The sequence below is a fragment of the Aspergillus puulaauensis genome, chromosome 2 (assembly GCF_016861865.1).
Source record: "Aspergillus puulaauensis MK2 DNA, chromosome 2, nearly complete sequence".
Taxonomy (NCBI): Eukaryota; Fungi; Ascomycota; class Eurotiomycetes; order Eurotiales; family Aspergillaceae; genus Aspergillus; species Aspergillus puulaauensis.
In genome coordinates, this window is record NC_054858.1 from 1,649,893 (window position 1) to 1,667,945 (window position 18,053).

General features: G+C 51.4%; 10 protein-coding genes across 10 annotated transcripts; 3 read left to right on the forward strand and 7 right to left on the reverse strand.

Annotated features, from left to right (window-relative positions):
* Window positions 1-789: 789 nt before the first annotated feature.
* Window positions 790-1,801, forward strand: sdh2 (succinate dehydrogenase iron-sulfur protein subunit SDH2; the record flags this gene model as incomplete). Its single annotated transcript, XM_041699342.1, has 4 exons — window positions 790-894; window positions 962-1,205; window positions 1,268-1,419; window positions 1,478-1,801. 4 exons carry the CDS (start codon window positions 790-792, stop codon window positions 1,799-1,801), a joined length of 825 nt encoding a protein of 274 aa, XP_041552436.1.
* An 857-nt stretch (window positions 1,802-2,658) lies between these two features.
* On the reverse strand, window positions 2,659-3,682 carry APUU_20675A (ceramidase; the record flags this gene model as incomplete). Its single annotated transcript, XM_041699343.1, has 4 exons — window positions 2,659-2,945; window positions 3,016-3,297; window positions 3,365-3,582; window positions 3,636-3,682. 4 exons carry the CDS (start codon window positions 3,680-3,682, stop codon window positions 2,659-2,661), a joined length of 834 nt encoding a protein of 277 aa, XP_041552437.1.
* A 384-nt stretch (window positions 3,683-4,066) lies between these two features.
* On the reverse strand, window positions 4,067-4,927 carry APUU_20676A (class II fructose-bisphosphate aldolase; the record flags this gene model as incomplete). Its single annotated transcript, XM_041699344.1, has 1 exon — window positions 4,067-4,927. The coding sequence occupies one exon, from the start codon at window positions 4,925-4,927 to the stop codon at window positions 4,067-4,069; it is 861 nt and encodes a 286-aa protein (XP_041552438.1).
* A 420-nt stretch (window positions 4,928-5,347) lies between these two features.
* Window positions 5,348-6,765, reverse strand: APUU_20677A (uncharacterized protein; the record flags this gene model as incomplete). Its single annotated transcript, XM_041699345.1, has 3 exons — window positions 5,348-5,902; window positions 5,963-6,456; window positions 6,510-6,765. 3 exons carry the CDS (start codon window positions 6,763-6,765, stop codon window positions 5,348-5,350), a joined length of 1,305 nt encoding a protein of 434 aa, XP_041552439.1.
* Window positions 6,766-8,583: 1,818 nt separating this feature from the next.
* APUU_20678S (uncharacterized protein) lies at window positions 8,584-9,346 on the forward strand (the record flags this gene model as incomplete). The annotated part of the gene is made up of 3 exons (XM_041699346.1): window positions 8,584-8,605; window positions 8,665-9,076; window positions 9,136-9,346. 3 exons carry the CDS (start codon window positions 8,584-8,586, stop codon window positions 9,344-9,346), a joined length of 645 nt encoding a protein of 214 aa, XP_041552440.1.
* A 1,284-nt stretch (window positions 9,347-10,630) lies between these two features.
* Window positions 10,631-10,819, forward strand: APUU_20679S (uncharacterized protein; the record flags this gene model as incomplete). The annotated part of the gene is made up of 1 exon (XM_041699347.1): window positions 10,631-10,819. One exon carries the CDS (start codon window positions 10,631-10,633, stop codon window positions 10,817-10,819), a length of 189 nt encoding a protein of 62 aa, XP_041552441.1.
* Window positions 10,820-11,338: 519 nt separating this feature from the next.
* Window positions 11,339-12,546, reverse strand: PELF1 (polysaccharide lyase family 1 protein; the record flags this gene model as incomplete). The annotated part of the gene is made up of 2 exons (XM_041699348.1): window positions 11,339-12,359; window positions 12,404-12,546. The coding sequence occupies 2 exons, from the start codon at window positions 12,544-12,546 to the stop codon at window positions 11,339-11,341; spliced, it is 1,164 nt and encodes a 387-aa protein (XP_041552442.1).
* A 404-nt stretch (window positions 12,547-12,950) lies between these two features.
* Window positions 12,951-13,838, reverse strand: APUU_20681A (uncharacterized protein; the record flags this gene model as incomplete). Its single annotated transcript, XM_041699349.1, has 1 exon — window positions 12,951-13,838. One exon carries the CDS (start codon window positions 13,836-13,838, stop codon window positions 12,951-12,953), a length of 888 nt encoding a protein of 295 aa, XP_041552443.1.
* A 410-nt stretch (window positions 13,839-14,248) lies between these two features.
* On the reverse strand, window positions 14,249-15,963 carry APUU_20682A (oleate hydratase; the record flags this gene model as incomplete). The annotated part of the gene is made up of 2 exons (XM_041699350.1): window positions 14,249-15,383; window positions 15,440-15,963. 2 exons carry the CDS (start codon window positions 15,961-15,963, stop codon window positions 14,249-14,251), a joined length of 1,659 nt encoding a protein of 552 aa, XP_041552444.1.
* Window positions 15,964-16,167: 204 nt separating this feature from the next.
* APUU_20683A (uncharacterized protein) lies at window positions 16,168-17,628 on the reverse strand (the record flags this gene model as incomplete). Its single annotated transcript, XM_041699351.1, has 3 exons — window positions 16,168-16,630; window positions 16,684-17,270; window positions 17,317-17,628. The coding sequence occupies 3 exons, from the start codon at window positions 17,626-17,628 to the stop codon at window positions 16,168-16,170; spliced, it is 1,362 nt and encodes a 453-aa protein (XP_041552445.1).
* Window positions 17,629-18,053: the final 425 nt, after the last annotated feature.

Sequence of the window (18,053 nt, forward strand, 5' to 3'; positions counted from 1 at the left end):
TCAGATGGTCGCACTACTAGCCTATCTTTTCATGACAAAACCAGGAGTCCCAGGCAAGCATAAAAAGGGAGCTGTGACCTGTTGAAGTGTCAAGGTGTTTCGGACTACAGCATGAATGAAACACCGGCCTTGATGCCTGTATGTATGCCTAAGGCATGAATACTCGGCTTCATGGTTTCTGTCTGAGGCATCAACATTCCTCTCTGCCTGAGGCTCTGTCACATGAGGGTCGGCAAGTGACGGCAATTCGGATGCCCGTCCCGAATCTCCAGCGGACGCAGGCAGGGCTCAAGGGGAGCTTATGGGGATGATGTAGAGCAGATTTATCGGGTAGAAAAGCCAAGCACAATATATTTGGCCTACTTATAGTAGGGAAATAGATTTAGAAGAGCATCAAAGCCGCCGAGTGTATAGACACTGTCATGCGAGCTGTGGCCGAGAGGGAAATATGTTTTCCATTCAAAGGCCGCCGTGTCCGCCCGACGCTTGTAATTAGCCTACGTATGATTGGTGGGCGGCAGCTGAATCAGCAAAGTGCCGACCGCCAGACCCGAGGTTACCTTCCCTGTGGCAGAAACGAGCTCTTCGAGACGAGTGAACATCTTGAACTCTTGATCCTCGCTTCATTAGGACTTCATTTGTCTCTTGTCGCTGGCGAGCCGTTGCCTGAACACTCCTCTCCTCTCCTGTTATTTTCTATCGTCTCTCTGCGCCTAATTGCACCTATTTCTCTCTCCACGCCCTCCCTTTGCGATTCGCCCCAGTCTCGGATTGAAGGAAAAAGTCACGATGGCCTCTCTTCGCACAACGTCGCGCCTTGTCGCCTCCTCAAGGTCGCTTTTCCGCCCCGCGACCCTTGCTCGCTCATATGCGACTGTTGAATCCGGTGCTCAGGTCAGTAAATATTCCTTCGCCAGTACCCCGGCTTTGTTCCGGCCGCTAACTTTTGAAATGTGTATAGGAGCCCGCCCCTAAGGTCAAGAAGTTCCAAGTTTACCGCTGGAGCCCCGATGCTCCTTCCGAGAAGCCCAAGATGCAGACCTACGAATTGGACCTGACCAAGACCGGCCCCATGATGTTGGATGCGCTCATTCGGATCAAGAACGAAATCGACCCCACCCTGACCTTCCGACGGAGTTGCCGTGAGGGTATCTGCGGTAGCTGTGCGATGAACATCGATGGTGTCAACACCCTTGCTTGCTTGTGTATGTTTCATCGGGATCAATTGGGGGCAGGTTGAGGACAGCCAGCTAACAAACATGGACAGGCCGCATTCCCACGGATACCGCCAAGGAATCCCGCATCTACCCATTGCCACACACCTACGTCGTCAAGGACCTTGTCCCCGATTTGACACAGTTCTACAAGCAGTACAAGTCAATTAAGCCTTACCTCCAGCGCGATGCCAAGACAGAAGATGTAAGCACCTGCCTTTCTCCGCAATTTATCCATAGTCGAATACTCACAGCATTTCTAGGGCCTTGAGTTCCGTCAAAGCCCCGAGGACCGCAAGAAGCTGGATGGTCTGTACGAGTGCATTCTTTGCGCGTGCTGCTCAACCTCCTGCCCTTCATACTGGTGGAACAGCGAGGAGTACCTCGGACCCGCCATCCTGCTTCAATCCTACCGTTGGTTAGCCGATTCCCGTGACCAGAAGACCGAAGAGCGCAAGCACGCCATCGACAACAGCATGAGCGTCTACCGTTGCCACACCATTCTCAACTGCACGCGGACATGCCCCAAGGGTCTGAACCCTGCACGGGCCATTGCGGAGATCAAGAAGATGATGGCTACTCACTAGAAAGCCGGATGCAAAGCAGGAGATCAAAATTGTTTTATTTTCATTCCCTTCTCTAGCATTTTTGGTCGTTATTCTATTTCCTATGTACTTGTGTGATCTAGCTCTTATTCCCTTGTTTTTGAGACCCTTGATGGCGGATGTTTCAATAGGTGTAAATGTGTGAATATTCTTTTCTTATCATGAATAAATCATATTTAACTCTTAAAGTCTTTGGTCCTCGCAAATTGTATTTACTGTACAGCTGGGTTGCTGAACAATGGATACAGTCTCCACGTTCCGACCGGCAATGTAGGTCGGCTTCTCCACGCAGTACATGGGAATAGTTTCATGGCTTATGGCTCAGTTGGTAGAGCGCCCGCTTCGCATGCAGAAGGTACAGAGTTATCCCTGATAGCCCAGACCTTCTAATATGATCCTTCTTTTTGCCCGTGGCCATTCTTTGTTGGACTAGACTGATGTATTTCACGGTATACTGCGACGTGGGTAAATGCAGCCGACGCCATTTAATCTTCAACAATGACGTCCAAGCGCCGCTCAATTGGAAGAATCGGAGCCAGTTGATTGGAAATCAAACGATACCTACAGGAGCAGTGTCAATCATCAGGGATCCACCTCGGGCAGGCCTTCGGGTGAAGACGCTTCTGTTTATATGTACGCGGTCCGGGTAGATTTCCGAGATCGGGGAGGGTTGATCCTTGGGCAGGGATAAAAACGAAGTTGTCTACATTTTTTGGTAGTGGTGGTAAAAAAAATAGGTCTAGTTTTGTTCTATTGATAGTGATACAGATGATCCACGACTCTCCATCAAAAACTAAAAATATTTTCCAAGGATAATGTCTATGCCAACTCCGTGCCAACTAAGCCCCTTTCTTCGCCCCCTTCTCACTAATCCCAGAAAGCAGTCTCGCTACGGGAGGAATTGGGAATGCCATCTCAGGCGTTGGATCTTCATCTACCTCGCCTGAGGTAATCAAGTCCACAGTCGCGACAGCGACATACCCGCCAATACTGGTAAAAACGTGCCACCAGCCATGTAACTCGAATAGGAATGCTAGCGGGGTACCGACGAACTTCCGGGCGTCCAGCAGACTTGGGCAGGCGAAGTTGTCGATCAGCCAGACGCCATAGCCGAAGAGAAAGCAGCCTAATTGATTGTTAGTTATGCGACTTGCTTGCTTGTAACATGAAAGGGAACTCGGGAAGGGTAATCGTACACAGTCCAAAGCGCGATATCCGCCTCATATTACCCCGGATGGACGGATCTGGGATCTGGCGGGGGATAGTCTTCATTGTTCTGATTGTGATGAGAAGCGCCGCGGCGCCGAACGAGACGGCGTGGAGAAGGAATTCGTCCATGACCATGTGCACGACCATAACTATAGTGAAGAGCGCGAGGAGGATAGCCCCAACGAGTCTGGTGTGCTGGGGCCCCATTTGGAAAGTGAGGATGCGGTACAGGAGAGGAGTTGTCAGGAGGTGCATGGACAGCTCATCCGCTGTGAAATAGCAAACCGAGAGGTCAGCTAAATTGGCGCGGACGAAACAAGGGACAGGCGCGCGTACACATTTGGGTGTGATACTTGAGGGTCATATGGTAGCCTGCCGAGCAGACCCCGACTCCGATCAACCCATAGTATGGAATACAGCGCGAGAACGAGGCTTGTTGCTTTCGCTGGAGCTTGGCGAGGCCGTAGAGCCCAAACGCGCAGTAGATGAGGCTGCTCAGAGTGTTTATGAACTCGGCCACGTAGCGGGTGATGACGTAGTCTTCTTCGCAGAAACTGGAAAAATAAATAAGGACCCGTCCAAAGTTCCCGCAGCGAGAGGTACATACTTTAGATAAGAGGTCTGCGGCCCCCAGAAGGGCTCAATTGGATTCATTATCGCGGGGGAAGAGAGGGATGAGGAGGAAAGAGAATCCAGCGACCTCGAAGAATGACGGAGTGGCCCGGAAGTTGACCGCCCCGCCGACGATTCTATACATTTGTAGTACGGAAGCTACTTGTCCCTATAAATAACCATCACATGAAACAATCGGTGCGCGATTCCCTCAAACAAACCAGAATGTCTTTTACATCCGCGGGCGTTCTTTTTGCCGCGAAAGTGGACGGTTCGCTACACTAAATCAATACTCAACTATATATAACTATACTCCGTATGTTGTGTAACCCAGCGGTCGTCAGACATCACGAAATACTACCACGATAGGAAATTTGTTATTTTTCACAATAATAAGATGGATTCTGAAGAACTACTTCGGTCTGATCAGTATCTGCCAGTCGACCCTAACATATCCATGCACCGCTCGACAGCCTTCTGCATCTCATTTGTTGCCTCCTCCAACAGCGCCGTCAAAGGAACCCGCCCAGCCTTCTCCCTCTGCACTTTGATATACTCATTATTCAACACCTTGTTGATATTAATCTTGGACACCCCACAATCAATGCACTTCTGGAAAATCTCCTTTGTAAACGGATCTGCCCCATGCAGCACAAGCTTCACCCGATCCCCAACCTTATCCTGAATGCTCTGCAGTCGGTCATACTCCAACTGAATCCCTCGAGGCCCATACTCCCCATGCACATTCCCAAAAGCGGGCGCAAGCCAATCAATCCCCGTGGCAACAAACTCCTCACTCTCCTCGGGCGTCGTCAACAGACCCTCCAAATCAGCCGTATCTGCCACCCCGTCTTCCCCACCCTCAATACGCCCGGGCTCAGCCTCCGTCGCGATCCCGCGCTCATGACAATAAGACACCAATTCCCGCGTTAACCGCAGATTCTCCTCCTTCTCGTAATGCGACATGTCAACCATGATACTGTCGAACCCGCCCAGGTCCGCCGCGCGGCGGATGATCTCGGGTGTTTGCGCGTGGTCCATGTGGACGGAGACCGGGACGGAGGCATTGCGTGCAGCTTCGGCGGCGGCGTGAACTAGGATCCCATCGGCGTAGTGCACGGCCCAGGGAAAGAGGAGGATCATGGCTGGTGAGCGCTTCTTGTCTGCGGCGCGCACTGTGGCTAGGATGCCTTCGACGTTGTAGCAGCACATTGCGGGGATGCCGTAGCGGTTTGTGGCGGCATGGTTGAGGATGGAGAGGGCGCGGTTTTCTTTTTGGAGGGGCATTTTGCTTTTGTCTCTCTCTCTTTTCCGTTTCGTGGGGGTATTTTATTAACGTGATAGAAGGGTTGAAGCAAAGAAGAGGAAAGGACGGGTTGAATTGAATTCCTTGTGGTAGTGCATGCAGGTGTTTTTATAGCCTCTCATTGTATGATACTCCCCGCTTCTCCTCCGCAGCCCCCGGAGTTGGTCCGACAGGCCTCAGATATGATCGCCATTCAATTCTGGGATTCGTCGGGGTTTAAGCCGGATTGCTATTATTTTCTTGATTTTTTTCATGTGGGGTTGCGCTGTTTGATTATTTATCCGTGATCTCTCACTGCACTGGGTGCGCTGCGCGGCTACTTTTTCTACAATTTCGGGAGAGTGAAACTAAGAATGAAACTAAGAATCAAATTGAAGTCATTATAATCGTGTAGATATCAATTACTGGCCATAAACCCTAATAACACTGGTGCCGCTCTGTCCCCCAGATCCGTGTCTTTGGGCCATAAACAACACATTCAATGCAGCGTTACCAAGATGAAGTGGGCAGTACAGATCCCGCGCCTTCTGCAGAACTACCTCAAGTTTACCAGCGACCTGGTCTACCGTTGGAGAACCCGCTGGCGCCTTGTCGCCAATGCGCCCCTCAATCATTTCAAGGCCCTGTTGGATAAAGAATTTGCTCGCGCCGGCGGCTTGGCTGACCAGACCGTAGAACTGCGTGAGATCAACATTGAGATATCGCGCGAATGAAACGGCCTCGGCGGCCGCGACAAGATTGACACCCCGCATGAAATCTAAAACAAGTTCAGTGGCGGCTTCGGTGTCGGCGCATGGGGCAACGTCCGAAAGAGGCTTGGCATAGTACTGTCGGACCATGGCCGAGTCATCCTTGGGGCCCCATCCCTGTAGAAGAGCAGAAAGGTATATTTGTTCGGCGGTAGAGCAAAGAGGGGTAGGGAAGTTGTGTTGGCGGGCAGTTGTGGTAATGATTCCCTGAAACGAACTGGTTAGCGGCCGAGTTCATTGATGCTCGGTGAGCGGGGTAAAGCGTACAGCATCTTTTAGAATAATGGTTAATGCACTGGCTCCAGGGTTCCAATCCTCCTCCACCATCCGGGGGAATCGGTTCTCATGCATCCATGTCCACGCATCCGAAGTCTGTATCTTCTCGGCTGTCGCGCGAGCATCGAGACCGAGCTGCGCGGCAAAGCCCATAGCCTCACTCGCACCTAGAATGTGAATGGCTGCCAGGACCTGGTGTACCATTTTCATATTGCTACCGGCGCCGATACCGCCGGGAACTAAGTATAGCTTGCTCTCGTCCGACATTTCCTGTAGGATGTCGCGGCCCGCTTGGAGGGCTTCATCAGATGCGCCGGCCATGATGGAGAGCGTCCCATCCGCCGCCCGTTTGGCACCACCAGAGACCGGGCTATCGACGAAAAGAATGTCGCCGCGACCGCGACTTTGAAGCTCGGCAGCGACAGACTGAGCATACATGGCGGACACCGTTGAGCAGAGCATGAGCACCGTGTTCTGTGGCAAATCTAAATCTCATGAGCCGGGGCTTCATCGGGGCCAAATAGCTTTTAGTACATACATTGTACGATACCGTTGTCGTCAAATAGGACAGATTGCGCTTGTGGCGCTGAAGCCACCATAACAACATAATACTTCTTGCCTTCAGCTGATTCACGGAGAGAGGACGCAGGTATGCCACCAGCAGCCTTGAAACGCTCAATTGAGGCCGGGAATACATCGAAGCCATGAACTGGATAGCCCTGTTTGACGAGGTGGGTGGCCATGCCAAAACCCATGGCTCCTAGGCCTACAAAACCGATTGATGGCTTGGACATGATGATGGTGACTGAATAGTACTAAGGCAAATCGAGCTGACAGTTCCAATATCCTTGAATTACTGAAAACACCCTTTAAGAAGGAAACAAGCTGTGATGAAGAGGGGGAAGGGTGGGATGGCCGGTTGAAGAATCGGAGTTCATCCGACGTCACTGAGAGTCGGTCATCTGTGCGATCCAGATTGGCAGCTGATCTGAGAACAAACTAAGAGTAAGCAGGGATTTATCATTTCTGGAACCGGCAAAAGTCATCGTCGAACCACCGGATTCCATTAAACTCGGAGGAGGTGCTCGGCGGCGCCCGAGGGCATGGACTGCGCGTCCGGAGACACTGCGAGTCCAGATATTCAGTATTTTAGGCTAAATTTTGACAGCTGTAAACCGGATAAATGTGCATAGAGTCATAGACGGTTGACTGGAAAACCAGCGGCCATCGCGAACACCTGGCGCAGCGATGCGCAGCACAACGAAGCGGCTATATTGTAATTATGGGGGCTAGCACACTCTCCTCGAACAGGACGTTGAATTCTGACCACTTCTGGGGCAAGATCACTTAATGACAGGCGCACCGTTTTGTGGTCTAGTGGCCTCGATTTGTTTTCATGAAGGCAACGAAGTCCAGATACTTGGACAATAGAAGTTCATTTCTATCGCGACTTAATTCTTTTCGGTGTTGCTCTGGCTGAATTCAGCCAGGGGGAATTGTTGCAAGCTGGATTTAAGTGTGAGTAGAGCGTGCTACTTGTCTGTTAAGGTATGGTTAAAAAACACCCTGGAATTGCTCTTCGCAGGGTGGAAACATTTCGATGGCAAGAAGGTGCGGCTCTTGTTTGGTGAAGATTATGTGTTGACAGTTGACAGGTCATATGTGTGCCTGAGGCAGAAAGGGCACGTCTTAGCGCTGTTTACACGAGATGAGCTGTCACTGTCAGTTCTTCCGGTTTCCACACACCACACGATCGACGATGAAGACTTTTCAGCTTGTTCCTCAAGGCTCTCTTTAACAGGGCGGACGGTTGTCAAATTGATTCTGACAACTTCGCCCTCCTCATGACGAGCTCGAGACCCACCCTCCAGAATACGAGGCTCATTCAGGGGATGAGTCAAACCAAGTAAGGATCCCCCTGCATCCCCCCAATACGATGAAGGAATTTTGATGCTCGAGCTGGCCGACCAACAGGAAATCGCTAATCTGAACGTTTTGGCCCAGGTGGAGTCCCACTCGTATTCTATTAATGGCAAGGACAACTCGGGTTGGACAAGTGGTTCGACCAATTTCCTCCTCGTATCGCTCTCCATGGCAATCTCGCACTCGGTCCCTGGCCGCTGTGAACGGTTGTAAATCGCGAGCCAGTGATGATTGAGACTACATCAACGTCAGCAAGAGAAAGACCAATTCTAAAGTTTCTCGCTGTTCACATATGGTGCTTATCTTCGGGATCCCTTGTGGGACTCGCAAGCTTTGGCCCCAAACTCGGTGCTTCAGCCCCAAGCCAAGCTCTGAGGCAATGCAATGGTTGTGGATGACACGGGTTCTTCGAGGCTGAATCGAGAGATCGGCGTAATTTTGAGTTTTTCATGGGGTCCAAAACTGCTTTTCTGCCTATGGGGGTTGCCTGTGCCTCGTATCGGAGGGCTTTGCCTGCCCAGCGTAAGCCATTTTTGGCAACAATGTTGATCCTGTGAAGGATGCATATATTAGACTGCCGAATGCCAGCAAAGAAATGTTTCTTGAGATTTTTCTCTTCACTCTGATCTGACAGTTTCTGCAACACCCACACTTGTGTAATCTCACCGTTTCGAACTATTCCTCTCAAGATGGCCGAGAAAGCAAACTACCGTATGTTATTGAGAACTTCCTCTTGAGCTTGATTGATGCTAACTTGAAAGCTTTCTCAGCACCAGAGCTCAAGGCGGCAGCACCTCCTACCTACGAACAACCCCCTGCTGTCCCCCAAGAGGCACACCGTGCTGCACAAGGGCCCGGCGCTGAGCTTCACCTCGAGCAGATGCCGCCTCAGGGATATGTGAATGTTCAACAGCAGGCACCTCAGGGTTATGTGCACACTCCCCAACAGTCACCTCAGGCATATGCGAATGCTCCCCAGCAAGCACCTGGTCCCTGGAACCCCAGCCCACAAATGTATCCGCCACAACAATACGCAGCGCCAGCGCCAGCGCCAGTCCAAAACCACTACCCTACCGCGATCCCTCTGCACGCTCTGGAACGAACCTCTCAGGTCGTTGACTGCCCCATGTGCCACACACGAGAGATGACCCGGACAGAGGCTGTGAATGGAGCGACAACCCAGTATGTTCACGTCGGAAACATCCTTTTCAAGAAGACATTCAGCTAATAACTTTGTTTAGTGGTTGGGCGGCCGTTCTTTGCTGCTGCGCTTGTATAGGATGCATTCCCTACTTCATGGCTGCTTTCAAAGACGTGGAGCACAAGTGCGGGAAGTGCAACTATCTACTTGCTACCTACCATGGAAGTGGTCATGTTGTCATACACCAACAACCGATACAACAGGCACAGCAGGCACAGCAGCCAGCACAGGGTCAGCCGGTGAAACAGTGAAGACACCTCCATCTGTGCTGATGCTTTGTTTTCCTTTTCATTTTTTTTTTTTTTTTTTTTTTGGTTTGGGTTGGTGAAGAGGAGTTGTGGTATACCCAGATTGTAACATGAAGGTGATAGTGATGTGTGGAGTTATGAAGACCTTGTGCCGATTTATGGATACCATTTTATTGATACCTCAGTTATCTTAATATACGCAATACAATATTTCCTTTTATGATTCTCCTGACTCCCGAGGTTTGCAGTGTTAAGAATATGCTATTTTTTCATGGAATACGAGGTTGCCGAATTCGGACTTGGCAGTGCGTTCGTTGGAGTCTTGGAGTGGGAGATATTCTTGCACCGATCCATTTCTCAGTTTGGTGTGGATGGAATTTATCCCTAAGGACCATTTGGAGATGTACGTCATGATGGATGCACTGCAAATGCCTCGAGGCTCTCTCTCTGCCCCGAAATACTGTTGGGGAGACCTTGAAATTTAATGTCTGGGGAAATGGGTGGAGTTGCAGATGATCTTCATGGTGAAGCCGCTGAAGCGTGACATGACTGCCAAGAAAACATCGCGCCAAGCCTTGTGATACAGCGGCCGTCAGTCAAGGGCCAACCTTCTCATCAATTCCATGGTCCCTTCGGCCTGTTGACATTTCCATCCAATCTCATGCGCCCGCCATGTTGGAAATCGACTCCGACGATCGAACCACCATCTTCAGCAGATTTCTCCGTACCGCGAGCCATGACGTCAAATACTCCCGCGAGTCTCATCTTCCTCGCTGACCCGAACGATTGAGTGGTGACGCCAGGATCTGGACTGTGCCTGGCAATCAACATGAATCGAAACATTGCTGCAGTGTCACATTTTGGCCTGAATAGCGTGGGAAATCCGACATAAATGTGCAAAAAGCTTTGTATGTTATGAGCGAGGCCACTTCCGCTATTGAAGCCTTAAGCGGGGCGGCGCGATATAAGCTTTGTGGCCGGGACAGCGTTGCATACAATACACTCTTTACCACGTCATTGACATCCGCGTCTCCCGGCGTGCTCGATGGATTTGGCTTCCCCGCCTGTTGTCGCTCTCTCACTTACCATCTTCGTGTCACTCGGTATATTGACGGCCGTCGAGAATTCTCGTCCAGCCCTATACTTCGCCTGCGGACCTTATCAAAAGCTCGCGTTATTTCATTAGCTTGTGAACCGGGTCTCACAGAGGATATCTGCGCCTAGCGCTGCCACGCAGTATGGCTCTCCACTAGAGGTACATCTATCTAACGGCTGACAAGATTAGAAATGCCTGCGCTCGATTCACTCGCGATAGCAACGCAGAGGCAGGTCCTCGAGCGACGAGACTGGGCCTCCGAGAACCCTGGCCCTATCCTGGTATTTTGCATCGTTTTTATCGTGGCCATGGGAGTTATTCTGCTCTTCTTGTATCGGAAATGGATGTCTCATAGGGCCTCGAGGGAGTCCTACGCGTGAACTTTCGATGTCTCCCAACCGCCGCTCTCCATATATGTACGAGTAATGTCGAATATTTAATAAGACACCAGTTCCACTATTTGCGCACGGCACCTGTTAATGCTCTATGAGGAACGTATATGCGTGAGTGTAGAGGTACAAGTTACCTCAACACGCCCTGGAATTGTTTGCATAGTGTGGGGTGATGAGCGGCTTCTTTTATCATTATTTTGTTTTTAACTACCTTGAACTGACCAGGCCGACAAACGATCCGAGTTTCAGAACACAGGATATGCAGGTGGACTACGAAAGTTCGCACTGACTCAGGTGAGTATAGCACCTTAGGTGATAAAGGTGACGCAAGCTGTCGAGTTTCCTAGTTCTTCTTGCAACCTGTCTGGCTTACGTCTTCGACGACACTCAACAAAGTGTATCAGAGGCATGCGAATATTTATTGATATGCGAGCTGAATTAGTTTCCATATTGGATGAACACTCATACTCTGAAGCTGGCCTTAGCCAACCAGAAGTATTATACAAATCAAATCTTACCAACACCAGCGTTTGCAACAACAGTTGAAGGCACATCTGCAACACCATAAGCGTCCACCAGACTATCCGAATACTGCGCAATCTCATCCAAGACCTCTTGATCTGTCAATTCCGGCCAATCACCAGACCCAGTCAACCTGTTCCACTCGCAGATATACCCCAAAGAGGCAGAGCAAGCACTTGCCGAGTCCACGGAAGGAACATCATATACCAACGCGCCGCTGGTCAGTGTGGTTTCTGTAATTGGAGTTGTCACAGTATCAAAATAATTTCCCTCCAGCAGCACCCAAGTGTTTGTGTCGATGTCAAAGGCATGTCCACCAACATTTTGGAAATAATTATTAACTCCGTGGAAGAAAATGCGGCTGTCCGTGTTCGAGGTCCCCAAGTGTGGTGCACGGCCGGATACATCGTGTAGCCAGTTGCCCTGGAAAGTATACCAGTCTTCTTCACCGATAAGCAACAACGTCCAATAGTGCTTGCCGTTACATCCCGAGGACCAGTCCGTCACACCATCAAACTCATTGTTCGAGATAGTGACATGCCCGGCAGCTCCCCAGCCGGAAACGATAAACTGCCTCCCGGCAAGAGAGAACTTGTTATGATCGATCCAGACTTGGTCGCAATCGTCGAGGGTAATAGCATCACCGCCCCAAACATACTCTGGATTTAGCTCCGTAATGTGGATATTCTGAATGATCACATTACTTGCGCCGCCGCGAATGCGTAATCCTTTGCCGCGGATAACTCCGGCGTCACCGACACCGACAATACTCTTGTTGCTACCGACGTCGAGCGGCGACGGGCCTGCATTGTCATAGGTGCATTCAATCCAGGTGCCATCGCAAGTGTCCTGGATGGAAGCCTGGCCGGCACTTGTCCCCCCCTCGCATGTGGTTGTTGCTGTGCTACAACACTGCCCTGTTGTTTCCCCCTCAGTGCCGATGAAGTTCCATTCGCGGTCGATGAGGATTGTGCGCGCGGTATCGTCAGTTATCCACTCGACCAACCTGCTTCGTTAGCACCGGCGGGAACTCGGTATTGGGAAACATACTCGTCTAGACTGGAGGGGGTTTGAGGCTCCGCATCGCCGCCTCCGGTGGTTCCAGCACCGAAGCCAGAGGGCGTGCCCACAACCTGCGCGCTGGCAGATTGCAGAAGAAACGCGAGAAGAGTGGAAAAGACAGCTTTCTTCATTTTTCAGACTTATATCTCGGGAATGAGTTCGTGGGAAGGTCTGATCTACAATACTCCGAGACGAACAGGTGCTCTTTATGTCTCCACGACTACACCATGGCATTCGCAACCAAGAAAAATATATTGCTACATATAGTAACTCCCTTCAGATAAATTACCCGTCGTGGGTAAAAGGGGAGTTCACGGTTACGAAGAGCGGAAAAAATCGACCAAACAAGCAGTCGACATCCGGCACCATAAGTTCAAAAATAACATCTTCATTAGAAGCGCCCAATTCGATGGGCGCGCTAAAACTGCCTACATATTCCCTGCGGAAGTCATCCGAGAAAGGCAGTGTTCCTGTGGACTCCGCCAATATGTGTGAAACACCGAGGAAACTGGGCGAAACCACGCCCCCCAAACACTTAAATGAGCTCCCAAAAGCGATCCCCATTGGCATTTCGCAAAAATGATGGAAGCGCCATTTGCAGCCCCTTGAAAAAACCCCCGTTCTGTCCTGACTCAGGCTCCACGACATCGTCACAGTCGAGTTCATCAAAGTCTGAATCGCTATCATCTCCAAGCCTCGTGTCACTGCGATAAAACGGCGGGGCCGGAGACTGGAGACTCGTGCGTCCGGGCGTCCAAGACTCTGGCTTTTGATGAGGGGGTGGACAGAAACTTTCGCTCATATCCTCCTCATACTCGCTGTCGCTCTCGGACGAGACTGAAGGTGGTTTCGGAAACCAAGACCCCGTCTCTCCAAAACTACACAAATCGTAGTCAAAGTCATCCGACCAAAATGCGCCAGGGATGCTACCCACACTACGGTCATCTCCCCAGCCAAGACCTAGGGCTTCAAGAACCCCAAGTATACTGCTAGAGTTCTTCCCTGGTTCTCCGCCATCCATCTGCACAACCGCACCGGCAGGGGAATAGCAGAGAACCTCAGGCTCCCGCTGCGGTGCATCAGCGCCCGATGGAACGGTCATCACGAAGTCTGCGGTTAATAGTGGACCTGAATCATCTACGCCTCCAAGTGAGATATAGCGCAGTGGATTCTCGATAGCACTGAATGACGTGCTGGTACCGATACCTCTGTGCTTCGGCGAGCACATCTGTTTCCCCAATTCAACTTCACATGCTAGACAGCAGTTGTCTGAGTCGGGCTGAAGATCGTGCGTTGTTTTGATCCAGTGCCCGACTGATTTGTGTTGGCTGTGCATGCGCGCTGTGAGTTCGGCACAGGCGTCCAGAGTTAACGAGGCAATGTGCCCGCAGTGTTTGTAATGCCGGTAAGTGTGTTGGCACATTTTGCTTGGTCTGGAACGGGAATGGCTTGGTGAACCTCTTAGGTCTGAAAAATCGACTGTGCTAGGGATTGGACTTGGACTGGACGAGTCGGGTGAGTTTTGAGTCCTGGGTGTGGTTACCTGAGGGCTTATATAGCTTCTCACGTGGCAGAACAAAGACATTCACTGGCGTTTCATGGGATTGGATGAATGGAGTTGGCTCTTTGAAGTGAACTATTATTCATTGATTATACCACATATGCAACGGCTATTGCCGGGCCTTTTCTTTATCTTGTCTGGGCCTGGCCATGAACCCTAACATGAAGCTCACATATGAAACTCCATTCTTTGATACTGATTGCAATCTAGTCCAATCACACTGAAAATATTCATCCCCAACCATGCAGCCACGCAACACATAATGATACAAATCAAAGACCTAACAATCCAATCGCAGACCCTTTCTTACTTTTCGCAACAACAGTACCAACCCCCATCAACTCCCTCACCGCAATCTGCGCACCCCTCACACTATAATCTGTCGTAACAGCCACCTCATCCGCAATCTCCACAAACGGGCCTATCACAGCCATATTCCGCATCCCCTCCGGTATAACAGCCGGCCGATCCGTGGGATCCCTAGGGAGCAGGGTCGCCGCCCCGCGCGGCTGAATGCAGGGGATCGTAACCGCCTTCTCGAGAATCGACTCAAGCGGGTATTCCAGATGCGAGAGGATCTCGGAAAGGATTTCCTGGCCCGTGCAATCGATCATTGGCTTTGTGATGTGTGTCCCGCTGCGCTCGGGGGCGAGGGCGTAGCCCCAGCAGACTTGGATGTGGGGTGGCTGGTCTGGGAAGACGGGCTGGTGGGGGATGCGTAGGGTGAGTAGCCAGGGGGAGTCGCGGAGGGTGAACAGGGAGTTAGGGCCTGGGGTTTGGGCTGTTGTTTCTGTGAGGCGGGAGAAAAGTTCGGTGGAGGAGAGGGTGATGGTGAAGGTTTCGAGGCGGGAGGAGTGCAGTCTTGTGCAGAAGTTGTAGGCGTTGCCGAATTTGGGATGTTTGGTGCTGAGCTCAAGCCAGAGGAGCCAGTTTTCGTCGAGCTCTGTGTCTATCTCGGTGGAGGTTTCGGGGTCTGTGATTGTTGTTGGGTCGAGGTGGAGGGACGGAGGGGGGTGGGTGTTGGTTCCTGGTAGGAGGGATGAGGAGATGGAGCCTAGCGAGACGATGACGATGTCGTCTGCGCTGACTTGTATTATCGTTTCGTCCCTTGAGGAGATGGAGCAGCATGGCTCGCGCACTGGAGAGGTTTGGATTGAGGTGACTCGTGTTGGGTCGTTGGGCTTGTTAGGGTTATCTTGTGCGAAGGACATGCCGCAGATGGTGGTGTTGAAGCGGAAGTCCACGCCCTTGGATAGGAGAAACTGGACAATGGGGACTATGGTAGACTCATGCACGTTGTATTTACCTAGATCGAGAGGGTGGGGGTCCAGAAGGTCGTGCAGGTTGCTGAAGCGATGCAGATACCGGCGGAATTCAGCAGCGGAGTGTGAAGGTTTGAGGCCGAAGCTATGCAGACCATCTTTAGCAACGCATATAAAATTAATTGGAAAAAAAAAGATTACCTTGTAGCAAGCGACAGCCAATACCCGCTTCGAAAGAATCCCTCAGTAAAGAAGTCGCAAATGCGACCCCTCCCCAGCGTCTTCTCCGACTTGGATGCCAGCGTGAACAGATCAATGCGGTCGCGCAAGCCCAGCGCCATCTTCTTCGCATCAACGCGACCGACCCCGTGTGTCTTGCGAGCCAGAAACCTTGCGCGCGGCGGTTGGACTTCTAGTGACGTCGCAAACTCGAGGATCTCGTCGCGCACCGAGCGGCTGGGATCAGACGTCGAGGGGACTAACGACAGCAAGGCATCCATGCACATGTCGTTATATTGGGGCCGTACGCCGGCGCGAAAGTCATAGCCATTCTCTGCGTCGCCATGACTTGTGGTCTGGCCGCCTGCGACACTGAGAGACTCGATGATGTGTATATGGGAGGGTGGCACATGGGCTTCCTGGACGAGGTGCACTGCGGCCGTGAGAGATGTGATCCCGCTGCCTAGAACCCAGGCGTCGAGACGCTCCGGGTTACGTTTTGCCATGTTAATTGCGGTTTTGTATGTGAAGGAGTCTATTTCTGAGGATGAAAAGCTTTGAGACAAGGCCGGTGGCGTATGACTTGACAGTTAGGAGGAACCGTGGATACGCTCATGTCTGTGACGACAGACTGACTGCAGCCGAGTCTAGACTCCGAATTTTATAAAATTCTAATGGCAGATAAGAAACTAAAAGGTATCTTTGGAAAGTCATGCCTCGGAAATTTCTGGGCTAACAACTTCATACTTCGCATCCTCGGCACTGGGGAGCTCAGGGATAAAGGGCGCCTGTCCCCTTCGTTCCTTTTTCAGTTGCTCCCGGATTGTAGCCACTGACTTGCGGCCTTTTCCCTCAAAATATTTCGGGCCTAGATCCTCCAGATCGAATCCTCGGGGGTAATACTTGTCGTCTTCGTCTCCTGGCAAGGGCATCCCCATCGCCCAGCTGATCCATGCCGCGGGACTCCAGCGGTTCCAAAGCGTCGGCTTCACATAGTATGGAATAGCTTCATAGAGATTTACGTAGTAGCGTCCATATTCATTTGGCTTATCGGTAAAGATATCGATTCGCCGGAAATTCGGCCGAGGCAGGGCCAGATGGCGTAGATAGAACCGGCGGACGGCGATAAGTGAGGAAAATATCGTCTTGTATGCCACGGATGGTGGTTGGTACCTGTGCAGGTTAGTTAGGTAGCCAGTAAACCGTGACAATGAGAGAATCCGTACATCATTGCCTCTCGTAACCGATCATCCATCACACATGACGCAAAATTGATACCAACTGACTTGAGAAATCGTGGCATTGAATAGACGAGAACATCCATCGTCTTGTCCGCGACCTCCTTATTCGAAGCACTCGGCTTCATATAGTCTTCCTCGTACTTCAGACTCCACTCCCGGAGCTCTTCTAGGAAATGCAGTCCATCACGGAATGCATGCGGTCCTGAAGGGAGGTCGGCGAAGCTGATTTCCAGTGCATCACCGAGACTTTTCCAGTAAGTGCCGACGGCGCATTGCTCCACCTCACTGAGTGACCGCCACTCGAACATATCAATAAAGCGAATGGGCTCGATGGCAAACAAACTCAGGGTGTACAGCATATCGGACTCGAGAATTTTCCCGCTGCTCCGGTATCCTACATGGAGAAACTTAGTGCGAGCAAGAGCGGTCTGTGCTCGTTCAGAGGACGGCTCAAACGCCATGAACTGCCCGATCAGGGCGCCTGTGTCGGCATACCGTTTGAAGGAGGTCGTGGGGTTGGAGAACTGGGATGTTTTGAGCAGGAGGGATGATATTGTTGGAATTCCATATGTCTGCCACTGTTAGTTATGTCTCAGTAGAGATGGCTGGATGAGGTACCCTGAACAAGGCAAACTGCAACGCCTTTAATGTCGCTGACGGGAATTCCATCGATAGCATCTGTTTTTGGATTGCCCAGGCATCATGATCCGTCATCGAAGCCATCTCCTCTCGAGTGGTATATTTGCGGTACACCCTTTGTAAGCGCTTCAGTCGTCGATACCGAAGGGACTTTTGGAGGAGCAGGTATGCGGCAAGAACAGCAGCCGATAGTCCACCGCGCTTCCTGGGGTCCCTCCAGAACTCCAGCAGTAGAGTGCGGATGGGCAGCTGTTTGAGGCTGACCATGATGCGGGCAATTTGCTTATCCATAGTGGAAAATGGTGGCCAAGACTAATGGGGTTGTATCCCCTTCCAGCCGGCTGGGTCATGGGATTCTTATACTATGCAGCGGTGCCATCAGGCCACAACGCAAATCTGTATAATGACGACGAACCATTGACATGGCGCAAGGCAGGTGCGATATCCGATGTGCCGTCCCCAACTTCACTGGTGCACTGCAGGCGTCTTTTCATGTGCGTCAGGATCGGCAAACGGACCGAGGGGAACAACCCACAGACGCGGCGCCAGGCGCACCTCTCAACGGCGTCCGATATCTCATGCTTAGTCGCGGTCGCTGAGTCGCCTCTGTCGGGCTGCTGTAAATGGCTGGATGGATGAACAACCGAGGAATGAGGGGCCCCAACAGGCCAAAATCGAGGTGCCGGACGGTCGATCCCGAGATCGTATGTTGAGTC